The 17,611-nt window shown below is 32.0% G+C and overlaps 1 protein-coding gene across 4 annotated transcripts in view; it reads left to right on the forward strand.

Annotated features, from left to right (window-relative positions):
* The window catches only part of KIAA1841 (KIAA1841 ortholog), a 60,309-nt gene that overhangs the window by 6,831 nt on the left and 35,867 nt on the right, over nt 1–17,611 (forward strand). For all 4 annotated transcript variants that reach the window (XM_031950523.1, XM_031950521.1, XM_031950522.1 and 1 more), the window contains exons 2-7: nt 2,304–2,459; nt 6,708–6,894; nt 7,768–7,861; nt 9,752–9,990; nt 11,266–11,324; nt 14,144–14,304. In XM_031950523.1, the coding sequence (XP_031806383.1) occupies nt 2,313–2,459; nt 6,708–6,894; nt 7,768–7,861; nt 9,752–9,990; nt 11,266–11,324; nt 14,144–14,304 (887 nt within the window). In that variant the 5' untranslated portion in view covers nt 2,304–2,312. The remainder of the gene's footprint in view (nt 1–2,303; nt 2,460–6,707; nt 6,895–7,767; nt 7,862–9,751; nt 9,991–11,265; nt 11,325–14,143; nt 14,305–17,611) is intronic.

Below are 17,611 nucleotides of genomic sequence, written 5' to 3' on the forward strand. Positions count from 1 at the left end.
TACTACCTGTACAAACTTAAACAAGTCACATAACCTAGCCAAACTTAAGTTTCCTTATTTGTAAAATAAAGGTATTCATCTAGCTAACCTGTAATATCCTGACTAACTCTAAATTTATATTACTTTGTTTTTTTATTTTATCATTTTTTATATCTTTTCTTATTAAGCTGTTTATTATTTCATTTTGTTCTTGGGAATTTTCTTTTTGCACCAGTATCATATGCAGATAGGAATAATTCTGTTTTCATTTTGTTGTACTATTGATTTGTCTTATTGTTATAGCTAGTATTTTTTAAGCACATACAGCTCCCCAGAAACTATTGTTGCTTCTAAAAAACTGGTATTTATGGGGCAGTAGAAAAAATAAGTAGTCTATCCTTGGGATCCAGAAACGCTCCTGTTGAAACACATGTTTCAGCAAAAGCAGTTAGCTGTGTCCTATCTACTCACTCTCTCAGTGATAGAAAGAACTAAGTTCCCAATGAGAAATTCCTCTTATAGCTCAGCCAAAAGATAAAGTTTACCTTAAGGCCAGACCCAAAGTTCATCTTTGGGCCAGCATTCAGTAAAATTTCAAAGTATGTCCTTTTATAAACAAATTGATCAGGGAATCATCCTCATTAACACCAGGTGCCAACAAAATTCATATCTCATCGTGCACAAAATGCCATTAAAAAATACAGCATTAGGCTTAATATGCTTTTCAGATTGTTGATCTTTGAACTTGAATTTTTCGTCAATGTAAGAACTTTCTCCAGGAATTACTATGTAATTCCTGTCCTTGGCCTTGTCCTCTCATAAATCTTCGATAGAGGATCTATCACAATCTTTTAGAGGCTTTCTTTGGGCCTCTTAATGTGTGTGAATAGCAACTATTCATTTGTCCATTTGTTATCCTTTACTCTGGTAACATAATAAACCTTTTTTCCCCAGTCAAAAATTTTCCTGGATATTATCCTTTTTGCCCTTTGCTTCTTCTATTATCTTCATTGACAATATGTTCCATTCTACTTATATCCACCAAGGTTTTTTCCATTGCTCTTTGTATCACTCATAATTTAGATTCTTTGGAGATTGTTACCTCCTTCAATTTGTAACCACATAGTATCATTTGAAAGTCTTGGGCATGCATTCTAAGATTTTTTTGACTCATTTGCCAGTATGATGCCCTTTTGAATTGGGAACCAGGGATAAGGAAAAGGAGAAATCAGATATATTACTTAGTCAGCAAACATAAGAATTAAAGGACAGGGATTTGAGAAACACTGGAAAACTTCTGTCTGGTTCAAAGTGTAAAGTATGAATATGAGGACAATTGATAATACCTAGTTGATTCTGAGACCTTTGTTTTTTAACAGGGGTTTGAAGTGTTGCATGATTGATATTAAATCTGATCATATTGTAGCAAACTGGTATCTATGACACTTTGACTTATTAAACTATCAAAATGGAGAATGTTATTGACAGAAAGCAAAAACTAAAATTCCGGTTAAGCTATACAGAAGTAGAACTAATAATTATTTAGACACACTGCTTAGCATTTATACCTAATTATGAAGCATAGTAATCATTTTGAATATCATGAAATAAAAAATTATCTTAATAAATTGTCATGTTATATTCTGTTTTCATACTTCTGCATTTTACATCTGGGATAGCATGTTTATTCTCTATTAAAACATTAGATAAAATCCCTTTTGACCTATATAACTTTTTTTTGAGTCTTCAGCCTATGCTCTTTACTCATTATTTGACAACCTTTGGCCAGCCATTTGTGAAATACTATTCAGTACACAAATCAGCAATATTTAATTTGTTAGTCTCTATTTTTTAGGTAAGATTTCCAAGATAATTCAGGTCTAAATTGATTTTTTCCTTAAATATTCCAATCTTTAAGATGTACCTACTGATAAAACTACCTATTGGCCAGGAATCTACCTAGCTAGTTTGGAAAGGCTCAAAACCATGAGGTTGGCCAACAGATAATGAATTTTAATGACTCTAAGAACTCAGAGTGGACAGTATTATTCATGAGGAGAATCGTGGTCTGTCTCAGTAGAGGTAATAACCATATCAATGCAATTCAAGTCTTTAAAATTTAAGTATTTTTACTTTAAGTATTAAATATGAACATTTGGTTTAGGTAAAATATTTTGCTACCAAGTAATTCTTCATACATTTGGTTTAGGTAAAATATTTTGCTACCAAGTAATTCTTCATAATAAATTGTTACCTTATATATAAGAATTGAAAAATTATGCATTTGTTTTATAAGTAATAATGTTTTTCTTCTCTATTTTTAGTTCTAAAAGATGAGTCGTGGATATTCAGAAAACAATAACTTTCTCTGTAATAACCAAATGGTGTTGGACATGCTCCTTTATTCTTTAATTGGAGTACCTCAGCCTATCAACTGGGAAACAGTAGCAAGGCTAGTGCCTGGATTAACATCAAAAGAGGTAAAATTTCAAACCTAAAATCTAGTAAAAATAATATTAAAAGAAATAACTACTAGGATATTAAAATATTTTAACTACATAGGTTTTTAGATATTACAACATGGGTACATGTAATTTGTATAAAAATGTATATTTAATATATGTGTGACTATATAACTTAAAATGCCAAAAATGCCATGTGTCAGACTTTTACAACCAAATACTCCCAAGGTTATACACATTATCAGATTCAGATATTCTTGGTTAATTCATTAAATAAGAAAAGCAGTTACCTTCTTTTAACTTCATATATAGTTGCTTCATTGAACTTTGAAAAATTTTCATTCTGTTTTCCAATATGGATTTACCACATGGTAAATGTGGGATGCTGCCAAAGCAGTACTTAGAGGGGAAATTATATCTTTAGAAATGTACATTAATATAGCAGAATAAGCAGATCAATGAATTGAGCCTGCAGCTTAAAAAAAATTAGAAGAAAAAAAAACACATTAAAAATTTCCAATTAAACACCAAAATGGAAATCCTGGAAATCTCAGAGAAGAAATTAATAAAATCAAAAGTTTAAGAAAACTAATAAATAAAACTAAAAGTTGGTTTTATGGGGGAAAGCCATGTTAACCATTGGTTAACCTGATTTTTTTTTTAAAAAGAAAGAAGCAGCCAGTGAAACTATGAGACCATTTCTTATATATAAGAAATAACAAAGCACAACATAATGAAAAAATAGAATAGAATGTGAAATGTCTTTTTAAAAAAAGTGGAGAATAGATCAAGAAGTTTTAAAATATAAAAATAATTGGACTATTTGAAAGCTGTGACCAAAAAAAAAAAAAAGAATCTTGACACAATAATGCAAGAAATCATCAAAGAAAATTATCCCAGAATAATTAGAACAAGACAGGGGATCGAAATAGAAAAATTATACCAGTCACTACCTCAAAGAGATCTTTTGTGGAAAATCCATGGGAACATTATTGCCTGATTTTGAAGATTAAAGAGAAAGTTTTGCAAGAAATAAAAAAAATTTCAGATGTGCTGGAGTTACAATTAGAACTGTACAGGACTTAGCAGCAGCCACACACACACACACAAAAAGACTGCAGGTCCTGGAATGACATATACAAGCAATCAAAAGAACTAGGCTCATGGCCAAAAATATCATATCCAGCAAAATTATCCATAATATTGAGCAGAAAAAATAGACATTCAATGAACTTTCAGATTTTCAGCACTTTATCTCAACCAAACCTGAACTTAATAGAAAAATTAACATATAAGAGCCAATATAAATTAATTTCAAGAAACTTCTCATGGACAAATATTATTGTATATGGAATGTATAAATATTTAAGATTGACATCAATAATTGGGGAGCTCAAAAGAAAATTTGAGGCAGAGTTGAATATGATCTGATTACTGTCTGAGAAAAGGTAAAAAATATTATGTCATACAAATGAGGTGCAGAAGAAGAACTGATAGAGGGACTCTATCATGCATTAGACGGGAGAGGAGGACTCATTGAAAACTTAATAATATCAGGAATAGGTTAAATATCTTTAAAGCAATTAAGATGGGGAGAGTGACTTAAGATAAAGTGGGGTGAAGAAGGATGTATAGATTTATGGCAGTGAGACAAGGTGTATTGGGGCAAGAGATAAAGAGGGAAGGAAAGAGTAGAAGACAAGGGATTCATGGGTGAGGGAAAGTTAATAGGAAGGGTGAGAAGCAGAATGAAAGTAAAAGAATTAGCAAGAATAATAAGACATATATACAAACACTACAACAAAGATCAGGAATAGAATCTATTAGGAAAAAGCGCATTAGTAATCATTAATCTTAGACAAAGTCAAAATTAAAGGTCGAATTGAGAGAAATCTACATTAAATGTCAGCCATATTAATATTGTTTTAGATGCATGTTTACATATGGGTAAATATGTGTGTGTGTATGTATCTGAGTATATATAGATATATTTGCATGAAGCTCTGTGTGTAATCTGTAGGTGACTACGAATGTATATGTGTATGTGTATGTGTATATATAAATATATCTCTGCTTATATGTAGCCTGCTTAGAGATGGAGGGAGGATGAAAGGGGAAGAAAAGAAAAAAGCAAAAAATAAAAAGTGTGCAGCAGAGAATAAATGAATAATCTGTAAGGAATCAAAGAAAATATGGACACTTGTGAATACGAATATTATTCCTTCTATTACTATATATGCTTTCTTGAAATGGAAATTTATTGTTATATGTTTTGAATCCTCCATGTTGTTCTGCTGGGCACATGACAATGTTCTGTTTTGTTTTGTTTTTATTTTCCTTTTCTGGCTTTTTTCTTATTTTGTACTTAGTGCAGTTAAGGAAAAAAAAAAGGAAAGAAAACCAAATTACCAAAAAATCAAAAAGTTGTAGAATATAAAATAAACTCATAAATCATCAACGATTCTGTAGACAGCCAACAAAGTACAGCAGGAAGAAATAGAAATTCTGTATAAAATAAGTATGGCCAACATAAAATACTTGGGAATTTACCTATTAGGACAAACCCAGGAACCCAATTACAAAACAGTCTTTGCACAAATACAAATAGATCTAAACAACTGGAGAGCTATTAACTATTTGTGAGTAGGCCCAGCAAATATAATAACAATGAAAATTCTACCAAATTAATTTACTTATTCGATGCCATAAAATAAATAACAAAAAAATAATAACAATTCATCTGGAAAATTAAAAGATCAAGAATATAAAAGTGAATCAATGGGGGGAAAAATGCAAAGAAAAGTAGTCTAGTAGTACCAGAATTCAAACTCTATTACAAAGTTATCATGAAAACAATCTGATACTGACTATAAGTGGTTGATCAAGAGAGCAGATTAGGTATAGAGTTCACTGTAGTAAATGACCATAGTAATCTTGTGTATGATAAACCCAAAATTCAAGCTTTTGGGTTAAGCACTTGTCACCTGACAAAAAATTGTTGGCAAAATTAAAAGCAGTTTGAAAGAAATTATGCTAGACTGACATTTCACACCATATACAAAATGGAAAAATGATTTAGACAAAAAGTGAAATAAGTAAATTGGGGGGAGGGGATGGCAGGTGGGTATGGAAATCTGTCAATCTATGGATAAAGGAAGAATTTATTACCAAACAAGAAGATAGAATCTTATGAAATAAAATGGATAACTTTTGTTAACATCAAACTAAAAATGTTTTGCATGAACAAAACTAATGTAGCCAAAATTATAAAGAAAACTAGAAACTAGGGGAAATTTTACAGCAGTTTTCTCTGATAAAGACCTTATTTTTCAAAAGTGTAGGTAAGTAAACATTTATAAAAATATGAGCTGTGTTCCATTCTATAAATGGTCAAAGAATATGTACAGGCAATCTTCAAGAGAAGAAATTAAGGGTATCAATAGCTATATGAAAAAAAATGCTTTTAAATTATCACAGATTAGGTAAGTGCAGATTAAAACACCTCTGAAATATTAGATTGACTCATGACAGAAAAGGAAAATGATAAATGCTAAAGGAGATGTGGGGGAAATGGAGCACTAATGTACCTTTGATGGAGTAGTGAACTAGTCCCATTATTCTGGAGAATAATGTGGAACTACAACGAAGGACTATAAAATGCATACCCTTTCACCTCTATAATCAATATCATACTACTTATCTTCTCAAGGGGTAGAGAAGGGACAACTTAGAGGGAGAGAATTTGGAACTTGAATTTTAAAAGAAATGAATGTTTTTTTTTTTTTTTAAGAGTACATAATTAGGAAACAATGAAATAAAAATGTTAAAAATTTATTTTTGAAACTTTTTTTAGAAATTAGAATTTTTATAAGTAAATTATGAGAATGCAGAATCATAATTATTTTATGACTACTAAATCATTATTATAATGGTTTCAGTATAGAATTTATTTTTACACCTTAAAGTATTGACCATATAACTTTAAACCAAAATCCAGGTTTTCAAATTAAATTATGAAACTACTAGCAAATGATAGAAATACAGCAGAGAAAAATACAGTTAATGCAGAAGGACATGGAAAAAATCAATTTTGAACTTCCTTTTTAAAAAATTTAAAGGCACATCAAAGATTTGTTTTGGCATTTTTGGTAATGATTTCCAGCTGTCACAAACCAAGATTGTTATCTGTTAATATTAAATCACTGTTCACAAAAAAGGAATTTATGGTACCAAGATGCTTTTTCCTTTTTTAAAATTTTATGATAGTGTGCAAAAAGATTTGATGAATTGAAAAGCAGTGGAAGTTCACCTGTTGACAATCAGTACAGTCCTCTCATGGCATCTGGAAGAAGTTCTGTGGAAAACTTAGCAACATACATCAAATCCTCACTCCTTGACACACATGGAGAGTTTCAGGAGCCACCTCTTAGACAGAATTCAGTTTCCAAAACAGGTAAGCTTTAGAATAAATCTATCATTTTTATCATAGTTATTTTTCCTGAAGGCCAGATACATCCAATACCACATCATAAAGACACAGAATTTGAATATTCTCAAGTGCTTTAATATGAAGAGATTAAATCGTATCTTTGAGTTGCAGCTTGACCCTCCTTTATGTGTTTTTCCTCCTGTTAGAGAGTGAACTATTTTAGAGTAAGGGCTATTTTCTCTAATTGTATCTTCAGCATTTAGCACAATGTCTGGCAATACATTTATATGCTTTTTCATTCATATTCATACTTGGTGTTTCAGTTATTTTTTCTTTGATAGGTGTTGCTTTCCTAATTTAGAAGAGCAGTTTTTCTATTTTTCAGACTGTATACCCTGTTCAGGAGCTATATTGATTAATTAGCCATTGTCATTTAGAAGAGTTGTTTTCAGTAGTGACAATCAAAACAATTGTTCATATTAAATATACCTAATGTATGTTAAATAATTTTATCTTTCAGAGTCAGAGCATTCCTTAGTCTAGAATAGTTCCTTCTAGGAAAAGAGAAATCTGTTGTTGACTGTTATTTCTTTTTCTCCCCATAAAAGTCCTCTTTAGTGTCTTCCATGTAAAAATAATATGGATGCATTATTTAGGAAAACAATTGCCATCATTAGCAATATTAGTTCTTTTTTTCTATTATGGTATTGTACTGTTAGAAAAATTTACGAAGAATGCCAGCTGACTTACAATGCCTTCAGTTCATGTATAGTTGTGAAAGCATAGTTTTTACTATACTACTCCGTTTGTCAGAAACCAAATTAAGTCATAAACTCATAAAGTCATAAACATTAACATTGTTTTAATTTGTTATTGTTGTTATTTTCTGTATTTAAGGAAGACCTAGTATAGCTTCCACAAGGAATTGTTCTTCAGAAAATGAAAACGGCACTGCTCATAAAGATGGAGAAAAGGCTGATGAAACAGAAGGGTAGGAGGCTGGTTTTTCATTGCATAAAAACTAATATTATTTTTAAATTATAAAGCATATGATAGAAATTTTAGGTCCCCTACTATAATGTAATGATATTCAATTTACAATATTAATACCAAAACTTGGTTTTAGGTCATCCTGTGCAAAATCCTAATTTATGGTTTATAATATCTTAGCAAATTGAACTTTATTTTTACCCTTATAATTGCTGTAAATATAAAGTAAAACTTTGAAGAGTGATTGAAAGAATCTAAAGAATGGTTTTTTTTCCCCTCTATTTCATTGACTTTATAACTGGTGAGCCTAGATTTGATTTCAAATAAGATTTTTTTTATTATGAAGCAAATTATGTTGAAAATTTCATGGAGTTTTAACTGAATGCCACTCAGACTTAATGTCAAACTCTTTTTACTGAATTTCACTAAAAATTTATTATTTTTACCTAATATTTATATATTGCATCTAACTTTTTTAAAAAATTGCTAAATCATGAAAAGAGATTTTTAAAATTAATTATCATTGATTTTGACTGATAGAAAACAATTATAAATTATAATTTTTCCCTAATGGTTAGTTGATTTTTTTTTTTTTTTTTGCATTTAAAATTCTTGGATTTATCATCCTATTTCCCCTCCCCTTTTTTTTCCAGCTCCGAGGGGCCAGAAAGTGAGGAATAGGGCGACTGCTCATACAGATTACTATGTAGCCATTCATATACACAGTGGCTTCTATTATTCAGTGAATCTGTTCTGTTCCTATATTTCTTTTATAAAGTGACCCAAAGCAACATTTGGCTTAAAACTGATGTTTTCCATTATTTTTTTATACTATCTTCTGAGTAAAGAAAATTAAAGTTAGGTAATATGTTAAAATTAACTTTCTGTTCCATCAACCAAATTAACATGTTTTAGATATATATTTGTTAATATTTTCTGGTAATGTTAGCTCTTAAATATATCAGTCATTTCATGTATAAACTTTATAAATCACTATAGAAAGGTAAACTTTATAAGATAGCTCTAGAGCTAGAAGGAACTTTAGAAGTTATCTAGTATAACCCCTTATTTTACAAATAAGGAAACTGAACCCCGGGGAGATGAAACCCAAGGTCACAAAAATAATGAGCTTCAAAGGTGAGGTTTGAATTCATTCCTCTGACTCCAGAGCCATTGCTTTTTCCACTGTACTACACTGTCTTGTCTTCTCATTGTATAAACTCCTTTTTAAAAAGGTAAGTAAACCTCTAAGTATTTTTTTTCTTTTGTTGTTTATGACCAGTTACTTTGTAATTTTTTTTTAGCATGGCTAGTATTTCCCCTACCCCAAAAAATATTTAGAAAGAATATCATAACCAATCCTTGCCTTTCCATCTGTTATAACCCTTGCCTTTGTCCTTATATTTCTTAAACTGATTTTAAAATTTACATTATTTTCCATTTTAAAACAATAACAAAGGGTTTTAAGTATTTCATTCCCTTCTTTCTTCATTTACTAATCTCCCTCCTCCTATAATTGCTTGAAATCTTTATTTAAGCGACTAAGATTGTTTGTTCACACCAGGAATTATGCCCGTTTATTTAATTTCTTTGTGTTGTTTTTACAGTTTTTTTAAAGTTTTGCATAAAATAGTATACATTTAATTGTGTCAATTGCTAATAACCAAAAGCAGATTGTTCACTTGTAAAGTGACATTTATTTTTTAAAAGTTATTTTTAGTTATGTAAGTACATAAAATTTGAAATTTAATAGACTACCAGAATAATAAAATTCCACAAAACTGCTTCAAGTATATCTTCAGTTTTTATCTTTCTATTTGTAATAAATATGGGTTGGACTCTCCTTTTCAAACTGTGATAATTTCTTTTCTTTGTAATTTTTTAAATGAAGGCCAAATATGGTGATTCATGTATGTGATGAAGCAAAAAACCTGAAAGAAGATTTTACTTGCCCTCGAGATCTTTTGATATCAGAAATGAAGTATTTTGCTGAATATCTCTCAGTGGATGCCCAGCGCTGGGAGGAAGTGGACATATCAGTTCACTGTGATGTTCACATCTTCAACTGGTTAATACAGTATGTGAAAAGGAACTCTAAGGAGAATGAAAATTGTGAGATACCCACTTTAGGTAAAAGTGCTTATTTAGTACAGGCTATTCATTAAGAAGTAGGAATGTCATCCAGTAGTTGCTTTATAGGTGCAATAATGAGATGGAGGAAATTGTTTCAAAGTTCATTTAAATCCACATTGGTATTAGTCTTTTAGGAAACGGACACATAATCCCTTTTTATAAATTAATAAATTATAATAGTTTCTGACAAGAGGATAGCTCTTCAGATAATAAAAATGACATTTTCCAAGTCATTTTTTAGAGGATAAAGACATGTAACCATATATTCTCTAATAAAAACATCTTACACAAAACTAAAATTTTTCTTTATAGTCTTTCCCATTGGATTTACAGCACATGTAACTTCCTCATCAGTACTGACACTTAAAAACTTGGTATTCTTTGAAATGATAATATATATATGCGTTGGTGGGTTGATGTTTTTCATCAGCATGTAGAAATCTCCTCTGATAATTTTTAGCTTCTAGTCTGAGACAATTGTCTAAGATAAACTGAGAGGGTAAAGCCACTTATGACACAGCCACTATACCTTCAGAAGAATTAGAGTCCAAGACTTTATAATTCTAAGGCTCCTCCCATTATGTAATACTACTAGTGGTCAAGTTAATCTGATAAGCAAGATGAATCATGAAGCTGCCATAATTAGACGGAAGCTGCATGCTTTTTAACTCCAATAAATGTCCATATGAAATAACACCTTAAATAACCATTTTTCAAAATGGGAACAAAATATTCGTTATTTTAAGAACTGGAAGTACTGCTCTTACTCCTGGCTACATTCTTAAAGCTCACTTATTCTATATTTAGAAAGTAGTTTCAGAATCTCTTTAGTAGTGATATTTTACTTCTCTTTAGAAGTCTTACATTATCTAAAATACTGATCATAGCTCCATTTGATACAACATTAATGATATCAAATCATCTCAGCTTTTTTGTAATTTTCCAGTGAGGAAGTAGGATAATTTATCTTCATGAAATGTGGGGTTTAATTGAGTTACTTTTTATTTTTTCACTTATTTTGAGGGATGAAAAGGGATTTTGAATATGCTTGGTATGTGTCCAGTGCAGATTTGCTACTCATTTTCAATAAATCCTAAATTTAACTTTGAATTTACTAATGTATATTTGAGCTGTATTATATAGAATGATCTACATTTCATTGCTTTTCACTTGCAAACAGAATTTCCATATAACAGACTTAGTTATATGGAAATTCTGTCACAAATAAAGGAAGAGATATGTGAACTAATCATTTTTCCCATTTATTTTTAGAACCAGGAAATGTCATTTCAATTCTAATTTCTTCTGAATTTTTGAAGATGGATTCATTAGTAAGTATTTGTAGAGTCCTAAGCTTTTTACTACATCAGTATTTTACTTCATTATATTGGGAATGCTTGATCACCGGATACATCTTGATTTTTTATTCTTCAAGTATCTGAAAGTCCTGCCACATCTTTTCATTCCAAATTGTTCAATTAAAATGAATCTAATATCCCTTTTAGAAACAATCCTAAACAAAAACGTTTTTGAGAATAATTTACTAGCTCTTAGAGATTCCAGTTTTGAGGAATGTGAGAGGGGATCAGAGATAATAATGAGATGAAAAAATATAAAGCTCTTTGCAAAACTTAAAATGTCGTATAAATGTGAGTTGTTATTATTGTTACTTGTTATATACCAGTATTAGAGACCTCATTCTTAGCTGGAATGAAGCAAAACAATCGCATGTTTGCCTCCAAACTAATTTTATTTTGACAGCCAACTTTTAAGGAAGAATAATCTGATTAAGTTTATACTTATGTTTATACTTAATGCAACATGTAAATTTGTACTTAGTATAAAATTGAAGATTTTTAAATATAATAAATTTTTCACTGTTTTATGTATTTCAAGGAATAAATTAATGCTCAAGTTTTTTAATGGTAGTGTTATATAGGCATACCAAAAAATTAATAAATACTCACGTCTAGATTTGGTGTTATCCATTAAAACATCAACATAAATGGTACTGTAATATCCATTTTTTTAAAAAATGCAGTGGGGTGCAGTGGATAGAACACAAGCCCTGAAATCAGGAGGACCTGAGTTCAAATCTGGCCTCAAAACACTTAAGACTTCCAGTCTGTGTGACCCTGGGCAAGTCACTTAACCCCCATTTCCTCAGCAAAAAAAAAAAAAAAAAATGCAATGATAAATAGTACTTTTATTTTTCTGTAACCTTTTATATATTATCATCATTGCACTACAACTAGACTCTTAAAGCTCCATTCTGAATCTTCCCAGTTCCACTCAAACATTTATTAAGTGCCTGTTATATGTAAGACCCTAGTGAAAGACATAAACAAATAATTGCAGGCCTCAAAGAGTTTGTGTTCTACCATCATGTGCAACATGTTCATAGATAATTAAATGCAAAGTAATTTCAGGAGAGAGAGAATACCAAGAGGCAAGGGGGAAGCCTTACATCTAAGGGCAGGCTTGGGCTGTGCTTAAAGCAATCTACGGATTCAAAGAGAAAGAGATGAGAAAGGAGTGCATTCCAGGTGCACAAGACCACTGTGACATGGCATAGAATGTTGCAGACAATGACATGGCTATATTGTCTTGGGGATCCCATTTGGCAGCCTACTGGAAAATTGAGATAATGAAGGTGAGAAGTGAAGTGGGTGAATCAGCTAGAGGAGACAAGAGATACTGAGGAGGGAAGGAGGAATGACTAAAAGCTAGTTGAATGGGAGGGAGGCAAGAAGGCAAATCCAGATGACAAGAAGGAGGCCTCCATGACTTTTCACTTTCCCTCATCCCCCACATCTAATTTGTTCCCAAGTTTCATTGATTCTAGGTCCACATCTCTAGCACTCACTATCTTCTCTGCTACTTCCCCAGACTTCCTATTCCAGGTCCTCATTGCAGTAGCTTATTCATTAGTATCCTTGCTTTAGGTCTTCCTCTAAATAGTTACCAAACGAATATTCTTAAAAAAAAATAAATGTGATTAAAGCATTCACTTTTTCAGAAATCTTGCATGGCTTCTGTTGGTCTCTAGGATAAAATAAAGAATCTTCAAGCTAGTATTTTAAAGCCATCCTCACTAGATGAAACACCTCTGCTATGGTCCGATTGACACACTAGGAGTTTGCAGTACACACTGTTTTCTTGCTTCTTCCTGGAATGCTCTTTTTCCTCACTCTGTCTCTTAGAAACCTCTTCCTTCAAACACTCCCTCCTATATGGCATGAAATACTGTGTTTATATATCCTCACCACCCACCATGGTGCTGGTCCCTTGCATATCCTAAGCATTTAATAATTTTTTTCTTGAATTGTAGCCTAATATCATGTAATCTTCATTAAAATTCTACTCTAATTCTTTATCTTGGCTGCACCCTCCTGAGGGCTTTACCAATAGCTCATCTAACAGACCCTCCTAAGCCAGAACGCCTTTGAAGCATGGTCTCAGAGATAGACTCTTGTTAGGTCTTATCTGAATATCAGTTTTTGTTCAGAAAGGTTTATTACTTTAAAATGACTGTAGTCCATTTTTATTGTTTTCCTAGAATAAATCATGAAACTTAATTGTGAAGGGTTTTGAACTTTGGAAAAAAAGTTCTCATGACTTTGACTCATTAAAATGTTTTTCATTGGTTATTCTTAAATTTTTTCACAAATGTTTTATGTATTTCTTATATAAATTTGGACTGGACGACTCATGAAACTTAACTGAATTATACCACAATGTTGTTTATAATCATGTTAAGCTTACAAACTTTTCATAATTTGGGGTCTTGAAAAGTCACAATAGATCAAGAATACTATGAAGATATGGTTCAACCTAATGATAGGATTTTGAAATTATGTGCTATGAGTTGGAAGACTTTAAAACATTCAGAAATACTTAAGAATACTTGTGTATTCTTAATAAACTTGTGTAAGAATAAACAAGTATTCTTAAGTATTTTATTCTGTAAATTTAAAACATTATGTGCCACATCACCTGTGCAATGGTATTAATACTAGACAAAATTTAGTGTTATGTACTTGGGTTAGTCCCACCATAATTGTTTATTGTGTGACCTTGTTGATATAGAGAAACATCTGCATTCATCCTAGCACTTTGAATATTCATTGTCTTTTTTTCTTCTTTGTAGGTTGAACAGTGTATTCATTATTGCCATAAACACATGAATGCTATAGTATCCACCCCATGCAACATGAATTGTATTAATGCAAACCTCCTTACACGTATAGCTGATCTGTTCACACATAATGAAGTTGATGATGTAAAGGACAAAAAAGATAAGTTTAGGAGGTAAATTTCAAAGCTTAAATTTGAAGTTCATCATTTTTCCTTTAAAAAATAAATCGGTTTTATCTTTGAATATTTTTAGAAACTTATATGTGAAATATCCTTCTTACAGAAAAGATGTCAACTGAATGGTCAATAATTTTAAAACATTTAAATAAATACTTTTTAAAAACACTACAGTGATAAATGGTTTTAGACTCAAAACAACATTGAATATTAAGAAAAAAAAAAAGACACTTACGAGTACTTGGGTTTTAATCCTGACCCAGTAGACTTAAGTCACTTACTATGTCTCGTATCTGTTTCCTTCTTGTGTCTCACAGAATTATAAGAAAGAGGCTATTAACAAAATAGAAAAGTACTACACAGTTATAAAAGTTACATCCAGGTAGGAAAAATATGACTTTGTAGTTGAGATAAAGTGCTTCAAACAGAAGGTGGCTGAATTCTACAAATCTCTGATATTTTGTTTGAATTGGTTTTGGTTTTCTATTAAAAGTATTCTTTGGGTTTAGCTAGGTAAGTAATTTTAGCATCTTTCCCTTCTACCCAATCCTTCTAGCAATCTGGTTCAGGCCCTTATTACCTCAAACTTCCTACCACAGTAAAAAACCCACTTCCTTGCCTCACCATACCTTTTATAGCTTTACATTTCACCACACTCCTGCATATGAGTCCTGTTCTCCAACCAAATTGGTCCGTGTTCCATTCTTGGAATGCAACAGGTATTTGACCTTCATAATTTTTGCATGTGCTATTTTCTCCGATAGAAATGCCTTCTCTCACAACCTCCACTAATTAAATTCCTATTTCTTCTCTTTCCCCTTATATCTCTTATAGCCCAACTACTTCCTTTACTGTAAATTTCTCAGATCTTTATAGCTGAGTGATTTTTCCACCCTGTGAATGACCTCCTACAACACTTAGTCTCTGAATCATTCATGTGTGATTTATACTTCCTTTTTTGTAGATGGTTTGGGGTTTTTTGTTCTTTGATATATCCCAAATTGGATTCATCAAATTAAGGATTATGTCATATACCTCTTTGTAGCACTTATTTTAAATTACTCTCAACAGTTTCTTGCATATAACTCTGGAAAGAGAGTCAGCCTTAAAGTAGAAAAAAATATCAAGTCCTTCCCCTGACACATGCTAAGTGGTGAGTAAATCACTCAGCCTTTTAATACCTCCAGCAGCTGCTGGAGAAAATGTTTTCATTTTCACCTGGGCATTGTTGGCCTTTGCATCTTCAAACTTTCCCCTGTTTGAGGACTGTAATCAGTTCATTATTTGCCATTGCTCTAGAAAGGATACATTAATGAATTTCTGTATTGTCCAGCTTAGCATCTTTGTAACTTCCCAGACCAAAACCCCTTTCCCTGACCACCACTCCCTTAAGAATATAAGCTCCTTGACATTGAGGACTTTTACTTTTGCATTAGAATCCCCAGTATTTGACACAGAATAACCAATCCTTAAATATTTTCATTATTAAAAAAAAAAATGACGCTATTCACTAGCAAAGGGAGTTTCCTTCCACACCAGGACTTCCTTACATGTACTAAAATTACCTTCTCCAAAGTAACCAGTGATCTCTTAATCACCAAACCTGGCAGCTGTCAAAGTGATGTTCTTAAAGTATAGCGCTCAACATGTCACTCTCTAGCTCAAGACTCTCCTTAGGTTCCTGATAATCTTTAGGGTAAAATACAAACTTTTCTTGGGTTTTAAAGCTCTTCACAATCTGATATCAGCCTTTTTCAGGCTTACTGCTCATTACTTTCCTTCATGTACTTAATGCTATACTGACCTACTTGATGTCTTTCATCCACAAAATTTCATTTCCATTTTTTGGCATACTTATTTCCTCCCATCCCCCCATCTGTAATGAATTCCCTATCCAACTCTGCTTTATAATATCCTTCATTTTCTTCAAAACTCAGCTACCACCTGCTGCAGGAAGACTATATTTAGTATCCCACCCCAAGAAATAATTTCTATGTGTTTTATATTTATTTAGATGTGGGCATGCTTCCCATGATATGATATAAACTCTTGGAAGACAGGAACTTTGCTTTTTGTCTCACAATTTCAGAACTTCAGAGTTGGATAATACCTTAGTGGCCTTCTAGGAAAACCTATACCCAAAAAAGAATTTCTCCTGTAACATATGTTATAACTGTTATCTCCCCATAGAGAATAATCCTTAAAAGCAGGGACTATTCCCTTTTTGTCTAGTGTAGATGCTTAATAATTAAAGTGGTAATCCAGTTTCTACTTAAAAGATCTCCAGGAACTCAACTAATGATGATGATGATAATAAGAGCTAATATTTTTATAGCTTTAATATATATTACATATTTATTATACATATTAGCTATATTATATAGCCTTAATCTTCATGAAGTAGTATATATATATGCATATATATAAATACGTAATATATAAAATTTCATTTGAGATATCTTGTGAGGTAGGTAGTAAACTACCAAAATCTCCATTTTACAGGTGAGGATACTGAGGTTGAAAGTTTAAACAACTTGCTCAGGGTCACTCTGCTAACATATGCTGTGTTTGAGGGAAGATTTGAACTTGGGTACTTGAATCCCCAACCATGTTCTCGCTGCATTGTGCCTCAAGCTCCTGTTTCCCCATGGAGCCCCTACTATTTGGGAATGTCACTAATTCTCCTTAACATCAAGCCAAAATTTACTTCTTGGTCATTTCAGTCCCCTAAGCTTGTTCTGTTCTCTGGGACCAGACGAAGTACTTGTCCCTTTCCACAGGGCAGCCCTTGAGATGCTTAGGTTGTCCTGTGTCTTCTCTTAAAACTAAGTATCTTGGTTTCCTTTATCTGTTTCTTCTTCAAGTCAGACTCTAGGCTTGCCCTTCTCTAGGTGTTTTGTACCAAGTACAAATTCGATAACCACACATTATTCCAGATGCTGTCTGACCAGATCTGAGTACGGAGGAATTAACCCAGGACCTGGGTTCAAATCACTCTTATGATGCTATTTCTGGGAACAAGTCACTTAATTTAGGGGGGGAGGGGGCCTCAGTTTCCTCATCTATGAAAAGAGGAAATTGTTCTACATGACCTCTGAGGTTATTCCAATTAGCAAATCTATGAGCTAATGACCCCAGGATCTCCTTATTCCTGAAATCATGTTCTCAATGGAGCTCAAGCATAGCAGTAGCCTTTTTGGCCACCACATCATTCTCTTGACTCGTGTTGAACATGTAGTCTACTGAAACCCCCAGATCTTTTTCCAGATAAACTGCTAACTTATCATGCTTTTTTTTTTTACTG

Source organism: Sarcophilus harrisii, chromosome 2, assembly GCF_902635505.1.
Source record: "Sarcophilus harrisii chromosome 2, mSarHar1.11, whole genome shotgun sequence".
NCBI lineage: Eukaryota > Metazoa > Chordata > Mammalia > Dasyuromorphia > Dasyuridae > Sarcophilus > Sarcophilus harrisii.